At 37.1% G+C, this 15,270-nt stretch overlaps 2 protein-coding genes across 7 annotated transcripts in view; both read right to left on the bottom strand.

The window, feature by feature from the left end:
* Positions 1 to 480: 480 nt before the first annotated feature.
* Positions 481 to 4,158, bottom strand: LOC102218543 (eukaryotic translation initiation factor 4E-binding protein 3-like). Its single transcript, XM_005803942.3, has 3 exons — positions 3,891 to 4,158; positions 1,348 to 1,545; positions 481 to 1,263 (listed from the first exon to the last, which is right to left on the bottom strand). The coding sequence occupies exons 1-3, from the start codon at positions 4,024 to 4,026 to the stop codon at positions 1,232 to 1,234; spliced, it is 366 nt and encodes a 121-aa protein (XP_005803999.1). The 5' UTR covers positions 4,027 to 4,158; the 3' UTR covers positions 481 to 1,231.
* A 554-nt stretch (positions 4,159 to 4,712) lies between these two features.
* LOC102226400 (ankyrin-1) overlaps positions 4,713 to 15,270 on the bottom strand; it is a 77,970-nt gene continuing 67,412 nt past the window's right edge. For 3 of the 6 annotated variants that reach the window (XM_023337951.1, XM_023337953.1, XM_023337955.1), the window contains 5 exons: positions 12,529 to 13,174; positions 12,306 to 12,441; positions 11,756 to 11,827; positions 10,708 to 10,802; positions 4,713 to 9,728 (listed from right to left, as the gene is read on the bottom strand). In XM_023337951.1, the coding sequence (XP_023193719.1) occupies positions 10,734 to 10,802; positions 11,756 to 11,827; positions 12,306 to 12,441; positions 12,529 to 13,174 (923 nt within the window). In that variant the 3' untranslated portion in view covers positions 4,713 to 9,728; positions 10,708 to 10,733. Of the gene's footprint in view, positions 9,729 to 10,707; positions 10,803 to 11,755; positions 11,828 to 11,859; positions 12,216 to 12,305; positions 12,442 to 12,528; positions 13,175 to 15,270 lie in introns of those variants that run through there. The other 3 variants (XM_023337956.1, XM_023337952.1, XM_014470579.2) reach the window with 3 other exon arrangements.

The following is a 15,270-nucleotide window of genomic DNA, read 5'->3' as shown; positions in this document are numbered from 1 at the left end:
TACTGACCCATCTGTATGTTTGCTGTGTTTGATAATACAATAAATTAACACAATTTTGAATGAGAACTGTTATGTGTTTTATTACAAAAAATAATTTTAGAACATTTTGGATAGGACTGACCCTGTTTCATCAGCTTTTTCCACCCAAAAATTCTGGATTAAGGTTAATTTTAATACTAATGTATTTTGCATTATTAATGTATTTTTTGTATTGCAATATATGACTGGGTTATGTAAAAAAAGCTCTACCCTGAAATCATCAACTAGCCTCTCATATTGGTCAGTTTCAGCGATGACATGTTTCTTAACTCAGCCAGCCCTTGGTGGATATACTAGTGTGTTTTGGGTTAATGATGTATTGCAGTGTCCAGTTTTGCTTCAGCTAATTTTTTGTAATGGTTGCACATTTTCTTCAAGCACTTTCTGATGTATAGTAAGAAAAAAAAAAAAAAAACCAACAGAAAAGAAACAATAGTTTAGTTTTGGTTAAAGAATGCATTAACAGTGACTTTTAATGATGTTCACAGTAAAAAAAAAGTTCAAAGCTCCAACATATATATTTTTTACAAGCTTATAGTTTGTAAAAACTATTAGCTTATTATGTAACATTTTGCAGCCATAAAATATTTTTATTTTACCATCTTGGTAGAGGTTTCATTTTTCATTAAAAAATGCATGAAATAATTCTAAAATGATCTTGGAAATTAAGGAACAAACAACTGATGAGTGACAGTAAAATACAGTCATATATTAAGAAGACCTCTGCTGATAATTTATGTAACTTCACAATCACTTAGTGTTCAAGCAACTGCAAGTAATGCAAATAAATTGACTTGAAATTGACAAACACAACGGGATCTCAAAGTATGGAACTTGTGTCTGCTGCCCTCATGTGGCCATAAAAGTTATCACAGATTGCAAAACTAGGTTCTCAACTAGACTAGTCCTATTAATAGACTTCATATCATATTATTTTCAAAGTAAACATAAGTCACAAAAAAAAAACAAAAAAACAATTTAAGGAATTACATGTCATACATCTAACAAAGTGAAAAAGCAGTTTTAGTTAGTTAATGTTTTAGGCTCAACATTTTAGCAAATAGTTGACATTAGAAAAGACATGGTTGTTTTCTGTCAGATTATAAAGCTGACTTAGACTGGACTTGTCGTTTCAACCATCTCATAACCACATAAATGTCAGCATTACTTCATTGCTTGTTGCTGCTAACATTTAGATGTCCATTTCAAACTGGGCGTCTTCCGCTGTAAGAGAGAGAGAAAAAAAATTACAATAAGGCTGACAGAAATAGGAGAGTACAAAGTCAGCTGGTAAATAAAAAACAGTACCCGAGTTCTCCTCTGTGTTCAGGCTGTGGTCATCTGCGTTGTTGCTGGGTAATTCTTCAGGCTGGTTTTCATTACTGGACAACTCTGGGTCAAGCGGCCTTGTGACTCCGGGAATATCGGGAAGTTTGGGAGGCGTACGGGTCAGAGGAGAGGTCCGACACTGCAGCAGGAACTTCCTGTCGTAAATGATTCTGGTGCCTGCAGGTGGCAGCAATAACACAGCAGGCAAAAGTTATGTACAAGAACATTTATTGTTGAGTTATATTTTAAACAGGACTATAAAAATCAAAGGAATCAGCAGCTGATTATGGAAGTATTTTAAAGTGTGCTATGTAGGTTTTCTTTCCACCAAGAAAAACTTTATAAATGGTACGAACATCTAAAAATCCATAATAAATTTAATAAATTCAAAATAACTTATGGCACAACTTCACCTATTATCACATCTTTAAAGTTGTCTAAAATAAATGTGTCTTTTTTGTCCAAAGTGTAGCTACAAAGTATTAGTTGCTCCCAGAATAATCTACTTTGGCTGACAACTGTAGTAAAAAAAAAAAAGTACAAATGTAGCATGTCAAAATAAGCATGTTGTTGCAGATGGACACATTTTCTTAGAATAATTGATGGCAAAAAATAAACAAAACAAAAGACATTTGGCTTTTTCTAACATGGTTTGCCGTCTTTTTAAATTCATAGTACGCAGGACAACAAACATGCTGTCACTTTTTCTCAAAAGCAGACTTGGGCGCACTCACTCACCCATGCATATAGTTGAGAGTCAAACAAACGCAAACTATTTCATCAGTTTGAGTGCAACGATGCCAGACGCGGCCTTGATTTCATAAAGTCAAACACAGAATTAGGATACCAGCATGAGATAGCCTTTTTGTAGAGCAAAGATAAGCAAGTAAGACCCTTTTTCAATGTTTCAAACCGAAGATGATTTATAGATCCCTTTTTCCAAAACAATCTGACCATTTTGTAAAATTTTGTGTTTATTTAGTGCCAACATTTGTGGCATATGAGAACTTTTAATTTGGAGAAGTAGTCTTTCTTTCTTTATGCACCTTGGCAGTTGGTGAAGCTGTATTAGAAACTTTTAGATCTCAAATCTTAATTTGACAGTTTTGACATCAGGATTTAAACAGAACAAGAGTTAAAACAGGTATTTATTCATTTACATGTTTAATACCTAACTAAAGATGTGGTAAAGTCCATTTGATTTCTAACAATCTAACAGGCGTTTTATATATTTCAGTTTTATCTTCCAACAAATGTGGGGAGAACGATGGAAGTAAAAAAAATTTTCAAAGGGCACCACATTTTTTTCAGTGATTATTCTACTACGATCAAAGGATCCAATTTATTTGAGCATTTTTAGAAAATATTTGATACGGGTGCAAGTACCGTAGTTGATCAGCGCAGCATGTAGCATCAGCATTAATGACAAATGAGTTAAATAAATCTTGTAATCTAGAAAAGATTTTAAAAAATGCTGAAATGCATGAAAAATGCTGTTAGTCAGTGACAAGTTACTATTTTCTGCTCTCCATGCGTTCCTATGACCGAGAATCTAGACTTCAGTCCCAAACTTTAATGACGCTGTGTACTATCTGCTGAAACGGTCTGAGCTGATAATGTCACTGAACATGTTATCAGTAAAAACGAGCATGTGCATCTGAGCCAAATTTTCACAGCAAATAGGATGGTTTTACACTTTTCTTGAACAAAGGCCCCAAGCTGGAAATGTCCCCAGGAGGCTCCAGGATGTCTTTATTTGACAGCTTATTGATGACTGGTTAGGACTTTGTGCAATAGCATTAATCCTAAAACAAAAATATAAATATGCATACTCTTTTTATCTAAGTTTTCATTGCCAACATCAACATACATAGACGTTAACTGTAAAATGAATATTAAATTAACACAATACAACTAACAGTAAAACATTATTTTGTTTTACAGCAGTAGATTAAAGGCTTTCTGATTGACTGTGAACACATGTTGCATCTCTAATGTTTAACCTTCTGTAATTATTTCAGAAAAATACCATTTTATTGTAAGGTGGAATAATGGTTGATTTTTTCAGTAATTTCAGTTATAGCACTTATTACAAAATTGTGTCAACATACAAAACACAACAGCTGAGAATAAAATTGTTCTACTGTGAAAAACTCAAAATCTACAGCAAAAACACTGTCCATTTCATCACTGAAGAACAGTTTTAAATACAGTAATAAGGAAAGTAATAATATAGCTTTCAGTGCGTCCTTTAAATTTGAGTTTTTACAAGAGACAACTGAATACATTTCTATAATGTTTAGTATTACACAATTGGGTCCTCCTCTTGTAAACATGTTTCTGCAGCAGCTGAAAGAGCCGCACTATAAATAGTCTATGACTGACTGCATGTTTTCCTTGTCTGATTAATGTTACTGAATCTGAAGTTTATAACCTAATAATCCAAAAACAAACGCACACACACACACTCACACACAAATCCTAAACTTTCCACCATCTGTCAGGGTCCAACGCATGTTTACCTCCTGGCGTGGTGCTGAACAGAGTTCCTCCCGGGGTCGTGGAGTACTCCTTGGGCATGTGGGCTGCATCGTGGATAGCGATCCTCCGGACAGCCGGGATCTCCAGGCTCCTGGAGGCCTGTCCCGCTGCTGACATCTCACACACGAGGCAGCGTCGATGCCGCGCACAGTAATAATAACGTAAAAGCCTCTGATTTCAATGAATTAGAGCCGCCACTCCACGTGGTTGAGAGGAAAAACTCTAAACAAGTGACAGGATTCCTACAAAACATCACGTGAGCGCAGCGCGCTGATTGGCTGAAAACAGGGGGCGTCAGAAAACGGTGGTCTTGGGAGATGTAGTTTTCCCTTTGCTGGCTGTCAAACCAGCTAAGCATTGATGTGTTGAAAAAAATTAACAAGTTACATGAATATTTGTATTAAGCACCCAATTTTAGTTTTTTAGAGAATCATGGTGACTTGACTCAAGGGTAAGGAAGTATTTTTATTAATAATTTATAATGCCATTATGTATAATTAGATGTAATTTACTTTAATTACATCTGTATATCCCAATTGTCATATGTCTTGCACATTCAGAAAAATATATACATATATTTTGTCCATACTTGTTAGCAAAACAGGGCACATTTGATACAAGAGATCTGGGAACATCAATTTGCAAGTCTTGAAAATGTATTAATCTTGATCATTTAAACATTTGTTTAAGATTTAAATTCACAACTGAATTAACATAAGTCCCCAGAACTTTTGTCAATTAACAATATTAAAACACATGATTATTAAGCACTTAACTACAAAAGAAACTCTCACAAAGTTATGTCCCATCTTTTCTGTTTATTAAGTCTTGTAAATGGTAAGAGCTGGTGTACAGGGTAACATGATCTATACATATCTTCATGTTTGATCGAAAGGCTTGTATACATATTCACGTTTGTTTATCCTCTCCAGGACAATACAATAGAAAAGAAAACAAATGGTCATAGCTACAAAGCCTCTACATTCCCCATGATGTGGGTGTCGGCCTAAACTAGATAATGCTTAAAGAACATCCATAACAACTCTATGAGGGTGCATAGCATTCTAATTAAATATATTTTGTCATATATTTATACATACATTTTCATAAAAACCATCTTTTTTTGTGCATGTGCGCGGTTGCATTCCTTAGGATAGTTATATGATATTGCGTTTACACTGTCATGTATCCAGTCTAAAGGAGTATAGGTGATCTCTATTCTTTGCAACAGTTAATATTTTACAATACTCATTTTAAAATACATTGTCGTAGGTTACACACCCTCTTCACTCACATGCTTGGTAGAAATGTCTTCTTTCTTCTTCTGATTCGACAAGGTTTGGAACCAGGTGTTGTCATGCTCACACACTTTCACACCAAACACACAAACATGGTGGCAGGGAGGCTTACCATAGTACAAGAGAGTTCTTCTCAAAGTTGAAACAAATTTAAAGAACAAGAAAATTGTTTAACATATTTTCTTATAAGTGACCAGTATAAGAAATTTGAGGAGTGGTGGTTCTTAATATGGGCGCCACAAGCTCTCTGAAAATAAAAAATAAAATGAAGAGCATGTCATGTGAGTTTTAAATCAATGATCTGCATGTTTGCTGGCTGCAGATTGAAACCCATCCCAGAACTGCCACTGAATGTGAAGCAAAAATCTGGTATGCAATACAAAAATAATGGAATATCAAATGCATACATCTTTGAGATTTTAGTTTTGCTTATTTTAGTGAAACCTTACAGGTTATCAACAACAATGGTATCCTTTCACCTCTTAGGGGCTGGCATGGGTAATGACAGATATGCTAGCCTCAAGCCGAGTACTGTTTTTATTTAAGTATTTCAAAAATAAGCTGGGCTCATTCCTTTTTAAAATTAAGTTGATGTTTGGAGATTCTACTGAGAGCCCACCGCAGGGTCTTTCATCACCCACAGAAGGGTCATGACCTCCAGTTTAGGAACCACTGCCCTAAATAACTTTACAGCTGTCAACCTTCTCAAATGTACAACTGACAGTTTCAACTCTCCTAAAAATAAAACTAACAAAAAACAATGTTACAAATTATTTTACACAATCTGTGAAACTGATCTACAAATTTTGGCTTTGTGCCTCACGTTATGAATTAGGTCGAAGGGTTTCCTTTTAAAGCTACCATTATCAATAAAAGCACTAAATGGTGGGAGTACAGAGTGAATATTTGTGGTAGTGCTACTTTAACACAGGTACAACACAAAATATATTTTACATTTGAGTACAGACTAACATAGAGCTGACTGATATTATTTGTACTCTGAAAATTAGTGAATAAAATATAGCTGAACGATTGCGAGAATCTGGGCCCTGTTTCATTCAGATAAAGCTGATTTGGTGAGATTGTACAATGTTTCCAAGGAGCATTCTCCACATTCATTGGGTAAAGATACATAAAAGTCTTTCAAACAAATTAATCTTTTATTGCAGCAGCATAATCTAATAGAGAGTTAGAGAGATGATGATGCAATGCCCTATAACAAGATTTCCAGTGCTGTTAAAAGAGAAACAGTGGTCAGTGCGACTGCAAGAGCAGTCCATTTACATTTATCAGTTAAAGTTACATTAGACCTTAGCAAACTCTATATGTTTAAGTTTGTGACGGATGGACTGACAAGATATTCCTCCCCCAAACCTCACATTAGTATGTAGATAACCTCCAGTGGTTGCTATGGAAACACAGTAACCCCAAAAGGCTACTCATTGAAGCAGTTCTTAGCTTAAAATTTATTTTTATTTCTATATTAATTGATAGAGGTTCCAGTAATTGTGGCACAGGTTAATTCTGCCTCCCCCAAAGTTATATTTCTCTACAGTCTTCAGTGTAAGATTATGCTACTGCCAGTAATTTTAGAAAGTGCTGGATTTCAATTCAAACATAAAAAAACTAAAAAGACATGAACAAATAAATAAATGCAGTCATCTCTGTGCTTCTGGTTAGGTTTTGTTTGTCAGGTGTTAAAATGAAGTAGGATAAACACTACTTATATGTTTATCCTAACACATTAGTAGGATAAACTTATGTGTTAGGATAACACATAAGTTTATAAACATAAGCTTATGTTTATGTGTTAGGAGGACTCATCCAGACTCATTAAAAAGTACTTTTTGGTCTCATTTGAATCAACAGAATCTGACACACATCTGTACACAAACCTTTCTGTTTCATGCGGTCCCCCAAAATACTAATAACAATAATAAAAATACATAGATTTCGCTCTTCAAAAGGACTACAAAATTCACAACCCTCGTTTCCGGTACTCCTGCCTACTCATCCTCATTTTCCATCGAGCGATCCGTATTTCAACCCCATTTTCATTTTACATAGCAGAACAAAAAAAGAAAACCTGAGTGTAAAATGTGATAAGTTATAAAACATGTGCTATTATCTGATGAAGGTTGCTTGCATGGAGAGCATATGAAAAATATGTGCATTCATTCTGTGCTGCACTCATTCAGGCTACAGTAGCAGTTACAGTACTTGTGGGATAAAATAGTGTTGAGACGCTCCAGAAATGTGTGCTACTGTGATACAAAGTCTACATAATGCTGCTGTCCGGTTTCTGCATAAAGTGTTGAAAGATACATGACTTTCAGTAATGTAAGCTTGATTTTTTTTTTTTAACGTGTGAAACACTAATAGCCTTAATAACTCAGTGAAAGCAAAACTGATTTTGGGTGACTCCATCTCAACAAACAAACTTTTTAAAAATAACTTAAGCGAAATTAGATTTTCTATGTTAGTGCTTTAAACAATGAATAACTATAATAAAAAAAAACATCACAGATCATAAGTGCTGGACAATCAATCCATCTTTTCTTTTTGTTAGGTATTATTGCTGTGGCAAAGCTGTCTGACATTCTGATCTTTCAACCATATGTTTATTTTGTTTGTTTATGTGCTTTTTCATGTTCTATATCTGAATGTACAGAGGTTTGCAACGGTATTTATATAGAACATCTTCACATTTTGTCATGTGACAACCACAAACGTCAGTATATATTTTGGGGATGTATTCTGACACATATAGCACTGTTTTTGTCATTTGTTGATGGAAAGAGCATGACACAACAACAAGCTCATGGGGGGCGCTTTAAATGAAAAATGGTGTCTTTAAATAGGAAAACTTATTACAAAGAAAACAATGTGTGCAACTTGTAATTGCAGGGTTGCTGTTGAAAATGCATCCTATACTTTTTTTTATTTGTAATAAAACATTAACAACAACATATACTTATCCTTTTACCTCACAATTATGCAATACCTTCTGTTTCACCATTACATAAAATCTCAATACAATGCATTGAAGTTTGTTCTAAAATGAGAAAATGTTCACAAAGTATAAATACCTTTGCAAGCCACATATAGAAAGTTCACGAGTCCGGGGTCAGTGATAACCGGACAGTCACAGTGCTACCTCTCTGTCCATGCGTTACATTTTGTCACCTGCAACTTCACACTTGCCAGGAATTTTCCAAACAATGTCTTAAAAGTCAACTTCTTCAGTATTTCTTCTTTCTATGTCTTTTGTATTGAATGGATAAATAAATATTTGACAGCAAGATGCCGCAGCTGACACAAACGGATAAAAAAAAGATGGAGCAGAGAAGTAAAATGGATAGAAGAGACCTGCGATTTTTACTGCATATAAACGAGGGCTACCAATAAAGATGGCTCAAAATGAGATATGCTACCACAAAAAACCAGAGAAAGCTCATAAGGAAGAAAAAAGTCAAGATATTTATCATAGAGCTGCTGTGCAATGCCGCCAAGCAACCAACTCATTTCCAAGAAAAACATTCCCATGTCTTTAAAACACATTACTCCTGAAGACACGAGGGAATTGAAGAGATTCAGTTCTCTGCCAAAGTCAAACAAAGTGGAGAACCAAAGCGGACATATACTGAAGAGGAAGCGAGCTCGTTTAAGGATAAATCTAAATAAAAACGTAGATACACGCAGACGAGAACTCACAAGCGTGGAAGAGCCAGCGGCTTTCTCTTTGCAGAGGTCGAGCACGCCGTGACATCACAGAGACAACAAGCCAATCAGGGGAGGGCAGGCGAGGCTCAACGCAGAGCTCGAAGCAAGGTAACACATGCGGCAGAGCAATTTAAACACACACGCGCACACACATGTCCACAGAGCATAGAGTGCATATATCACATTAAGAATAAGAGGAGAAAGGGTCCGATGACAGAAGCATTGGCTCAGCAGAGGCTTTGCTGCATATACAGCCATCCTTTGAGGGAGTTGTATGTTGTTTTTTTTTGGCTGCAGTGTTAACGGACTCAACTTGCTGACAAACGACTCCAGTTAGTGGGGATGAGGTCCTTTAAAAAGACCTATGACCCATGCACGGGTCGGCCCCTGTACCTTCAGTTTTTACTCCTTCAGTTTGTAGATAATGACAGTTCAAAAGGTCAAAGGGCATGCACCAGCAGTTATCATGCGATTACAGTTCACAGGAAGCACTTTGTTGCTTTTTTTCTTAGTTGTTTTACGAACATTTATAGTTTTTTTTTTGTATAAAAATGAATTACCATGCCTCTGTTTAGTTATATTTTTCTTTACAAATGTTATAAAACTACAAGTTCAACTCCTCTTTTTGTTCTTGTCTTCTTTTGTTTGGTGGCGCTTCATGATCACAGGTTGAGGATGTTTCTGGTTGTCCTGGTATGTTTTCTCCACTTCCTCCCCACTTCTTCTTCTTCTTCTTCATTTCCATCTTCGTTCCGGTCGTGTTTTTGTGGTGGGTGTTTTGGCAGTGGGTTTCCGGTCCTGGAAAAAAAACCCCCAAAAAACAATAGAAATATAAAAACGGATTTAATATGCATACAAAATTATTTTGGCCTTCTAAAATTTTATGATGAAAGCGTAGACAATGATATAATCGAGTTTTCGAAAAGGCTGGGAAGCTGTGTAAAATGCTGTTAAATGTCATGATTTGAAAACACGGAAACACAGAAAACAGGAAAAGCGGGACGTTTATATAGATGGATTTGCTAAATTTGCAGCAATGAATTTCAAAATGAAAGAATCTGAATATATTCATTGACAAATACCACTAGAGTTGACAGTAGGTGGTAGTAGTGCCACCCACATATTAACCATAGTATGGCTACTCCATAAAAGAATGTAGGCTGCCACCAGTGCTAGTTTGTTCACAGGAACAGTCAAAATAAAAACACAGCAGTTTCTTTTGTAGGTTTCCCACAATATTTCCATTTCTAAATGCTATAATTTTCCATACTCAGATTTAAGCTTACTTAGTTGTTTATTTTATTTCTTAACTTCTTTTCTTCCTATGCTTCAGCTATAGTATGTTTTTCTAGGCTTAAAACAACTTTATTTCCCCTCTACTTTATTTCCTAACGTTGATTCAAAAAGTAGTAATCCGTCATTTCTGAAGCATGTTCGTGGCAATCACATAGAATTAACCACTTATATTTCAAATAAAAAGGAAAACCTTCCTGTCTTTGTATTTCATTTGTTTAGTATAAAATTTAAATTACTGTCAAATAATTGCAGACTGTGCATTTTACACAACAACCAAACATTTTCCCTCAAAGCATTACAAAAAGGGATTCTCACTTGGAGTAACAACAACAACAACAAAAAAACCAAACAAACAAAAATAAATAAATACAAACAAAGTTGGTGTAAGAAACTATTAGGCTCTATCAGATTGGTAGCAGTCACCACACAGGTTATTGTCCAAGCACTGGGATGCACAAGTGCTTGTTTTGTTGTCCCGTACCTGAAGGACCGGGCAGTATTTGTATTTCAGTGTTTAACTCTCCGGAGACTGGTGCGCTGCAATGACTGAGCACCCTTTCTTACATCCATCCCCACCTGGAGCAAGGAGGGCAGGAGGAAGGAAGGAGACAACACTTGGACCAGTTAAGTGCTGAAACCAAAGTAGGAAACTAACTATGGCTCACATGTTCAGGGTCTCAAAGGGCTTTAGCAGTCAACCAACCAAATCAGACACCAAATTAACTCATTTTGTCTTTTGTTCCATATGAAATTTCTCATTCTTTGAATGATCTGAGTCATAGTTGTTTTTTTTTTCCATTTAACTGTACAAAATTCCTTAAACCACCATGAACCAAAATCCTTGTGGCTTCTATGTATGATCTTCTGTGTGTTTCACTCTAAGTAGCTGATCTACAATGACAAGATGTGAGTTCAGACTTGTAGTCTTTGTGTGATGGTGTGGGTAGCGTGAGATTTTGGTATCGCGATAACCTTGAGCAAATCCACCATGTTTTTACTGTGCTGTGAGATAAAATAAGTCTCTTATGCAATCACATTTAATCTATTTTACAACATCGTTACAACTCATTCTCATTCATTTTGCTCAGCTGGTAAATGCTACTGAAGCATTGATCATATTTTTCTACGCAACAAGGTCCTGCAACGTTTAGAAAATCTTAGAAATTAAACTGTATTGTTGACAAGCGTTTGTGCACACAAAAACACACTAGAGGTAATGAAATAGTTGCCTGTATATTTCTGAAAGAATTAATAAAAAGGCCTGCAAGTATTTAGTTCAGAGACTAAGCCTATCCATCCACTGGCTACTGTATATTTATCTGGCAACGTAAAACCTAAAGTAGTTAATATATCCTTGAAAACAAATGCTGTCCAAATGCAATATTTGTTTCATTGTTTAAAACAGACCAATATCCTATATGCTACTTTTAAATTAATGATTTTTCTATGTGGAATGAAAATAATAACATACATGAAGCTGAAAATTCATGTGTGACTCATGGAAAATGTGAAACAAACAGTCATCTTACTTTTCTAGAGAGCGCAATTCCGCGTTCTTCAACAAATTTTCCCTCAGCAGAGAAGTCCGCCTTCTCTTCTTTCTGAACAAAGAAAAGATAATAAAATACAATCAAATAATGATTTATATCAGCTTTGAATGCTTGAGATGCTTTCTTGAATCGGAAAAATTAATGATAAACAATTTTTTCGTTTGAAAAAATCCTTTTAGTCTGGGTCTTCGAATTGATCAAAATGACCAATCATCAGTCCTGATGATTGCTGAGTCGTTTAAAAAGATTAAAAAGTACAGATGATTGTGATTCGAAAAAAGTAAATGGCTGGATATAAATTTGAGTATTCAAAAAAAAAAAAAAGTTAACAAAATGAAGATGTTTTCCCTCTCCAGGCGCAGGAAGCGGCGGGTGGTCGGCATTGCAACCTGACCTGGCCTCGCCTCTGCTCCTGCTCCCAAGCTTGTTGGCCCGTCTCCTGATGAGAGAAGCCCAGCCCCTTGTCAAAAGGCTGCGTGCCCTTCAGGAAGTGCCCACGCAGCACATAAGAGTAACCCGTATCACACACCGGAGTCAGTAGGGCTTCCTGGGCTGTGTGCAAGCCTGGCACACTTCCATCATGTCCTGATGATGCCGAGCCCACCCAGCCCTGCAGGGAGTCCTTGTCTGGTAAGTATGGCTGAAATGCTCCACCTCCCACCATCCTGCAAGGAACGAAGCACAGCTTGATGTTAGCAGGGGAACTATGATCTCATAATGCGTTGAGACAGTGCACCTTACAGATGACGTACCGGTTGTCCCCATTGCGTTCTGGTGGCCTCAGCCCAGTCATCTCACCATGCTGGGCATACACCTGCTGGCCTGCAACAAGAGAAATCCCTTCCACTGAGCCCAGCCCCACACCACCAACTCCTCCTTTAGTTCCTCCTCCCACCGCCACACTGTCCCCTCTCCTTGCGTCTGACCTCTGACCTCCCGCTTGCCCGTTCAGATTGACCTTTGGAACAGCGCCACTGGCCCTCACCCTGTCCAGTTCTGCCAGTGCACTCGCTGGCTCTTGTGGCACTTCCTCCTCTTCTACCTCCCCCTCCTCCTCCTCCTCTTCCTCCAGCTCCATGATGGAACCGCTGGCCCCACTGGCTCCGCTGCTTGGACGACCCAAGCTGCAGGGCAAGGAAAGCGTCGCACCCTCAGAGTCATCTGCTCGACTGCTACCATCTAGCGATGAGTCCTCAACTGTGACCAGCGAGGGGCTAACCCCTGCTGGCCACACCTGAACATCCGACATCTCCATTAGTGTGTCTTCCTCCGTGGTGGCAATGGGCGCACACTCCAGGCTGGAAACTTCCTGCCAGTATGGCTCCACACCCAATGGAGAGGGCAAGCTGTACTGCATGGAGGCCGGGGACACAAGCTCCTCCTGCACCAGCCCATAACCTGGAAGGAAGACAGGGGCGAGACAAGAGAAACACTAACACCGAGCAGGCACAGCCATGGGGAGGGTCGGGAGGTTGTATGTCGACTGTTTCTCCAACCTACCTAAGAAACAGTGGAGCTTAGCCGTGTCCCAATACACAAGTAGAGACTCTACATTCTAAGAATTTGGACCGATCAGTCAGAAATACATTTTGTCCGGTGCTGCATTTCATTAAAACCAGACTCAGATGACAGGAGTTTTGAAAACCTCAGTGATTTTACATGTTGGGATGCTCAGAATTTGCAAGAGGAGCTCTTTTAGTGTGCAAAAGTAGAAACTAGTTTTAATTAAACTAGTTTTGATAATTAAATGCTTGAAAAGGAAGAGTCACTTTATGGAAGAGCTACCAGGTCATGCTGACAACAATCTTCAGAGTGGATATTGTTACTGAGGGGAAAAACTTCAAAGTGTTGTGTATCACTGAAGTGTTTGATAATGGAAGTCATATGATGTCCAGAGATGCCTATGCTACTAATTAGGAAGCTGCATTTTTAATGTGTTATGCCACAAATGTTGGCAGCATTTCATTAATGTTCGAGTTAATGTAAGGATCTACCTTGTGAAACACAAAGAGATTGCTGTTTTAATTTTCGCTAGCTGTACTAGTCATGCTAAATTAAATATAAGTTGCTAAAGAAACTTTACAATATCGATGCAATATTCATTTGGTCTTTTAGTAATAATAGGATGGTAAAATCCTGTTTTACATACTACATTCTTACACACAACTATTCCCCTAATATAAATCACTAATAACAGGTGTAAGGCTAAAAGAGTATTTTGAATTATATTAATGATCATTTTTAAAAACAAAAGAGAAATGGCTAAAAGCATTGGCAGGTCAAAGCATTATAAAATCAGAGACCGGAGCTTGACCACAAAATTCTGATCCAGTAGATCTCTATTAGTAGACTCTCCCTGGTGATCAAACACATATTAGCTTCCCAGCTAATGACTAGTAACAGTGGTGCAAAAAGGCAAAGTTGATTTCTACAGTTATAAGAATTCGAGTCACAAAAAAGAGATAGTTTATGCAAATCCTATTTTAGATAAAGTAACCTATTCAAATGATAGAAGGACAAATTAAGCACAAATTGGTTCAAAGTTCCTGTTATCTGAGTTTGATTTTATGTTTAAAAATAGTCATTTAATGCAGAACTGCAGTACTCCTGCGATTATATTTTATCTGCATGCCCTTGAATAGAACACAAGAACATTTTAAATTAAGTTTTTTTTTTCTTCTTTGCAGTAATACTTTGCCCAGTTGATGTAAGAAAGTTAGTCTGGTGTAAAGAATTCAGTCCAGGTCTTTGTCATTGGGACACAGCAAAATGTGCAAGCTGTGAGGGCAAACAGTAAGAGCTTCGTGGATCATCAGAGCTTCGTGGATCATCCTTTGTTTGTGAGGTGAATGATGCAGGGCTCTTGATTTTTTTAAAATTTTACCAAAGAAAGAAAGTGAATTCCCAGAACATAAACTGTCCCAGGAAAGAAAAAAAGAAAAGTGAGTGTAGCTACATGTTGATTTGGGGGTTGGCACGATATTCATTTACATTAAAGCAAGGATATCCGTTTTTGTAGATGGGTCTTTTAATTTTGCCCAATTAAAGACCTTTCATTTCATACAAATCCGAAACTAAGCAAAGCAGCTTGGAGGAATTGTCATCTCTGCAATATTATTGTTATAATGTAACACAATAAACAAAAATGCTTTGAAATATCTGGTATCGTTCCAACCCATGTCATAAGTTCCTGAGTGGGACTCAGCAGTAGGCTTTGCTAAGAAAAATGCAAGGTACAGTTATTCTTGCATTCTCCTTTATTACAGCAGCAATTCAGAAACATGCATCCTACTCTGTACCTCGGGCATGTAAGTACAAGTCCCTCTACAAACACTCACACATACGCACACCCCATTACACATACTCACATTAAACACAGTTAATAGATTTAAAACTAATTTAATTTGGATAAACGGTGGAGTCATTAGGTGTAATTAGTATTTTACCTGCAGAAGACACCTCCTTTAAGCTGTGCCAGTCTGTATGCTTCCCTT

This window comes from Xiphophorus maculatus, chromosome 8 (assembly GCF_002775205.1).
Source record: "Xiphophorus maculatus strain JP 163 A chromosome 8, X_maculatus-5.0-male, whole genome shotgun sequence".
Lineage (NCBI taxonomy): Eukaryota > Metazoa > Chordata > Actinopteri > Cyprinodontiformes > Poeciliidae > Xiphophorus > Xiphophorus maculatus.
The sequence above is the reverse complement of the archived record's forward strand: the minus strand, read 5'-3'. Positions and strand labels throughout refer to the sequence as shown.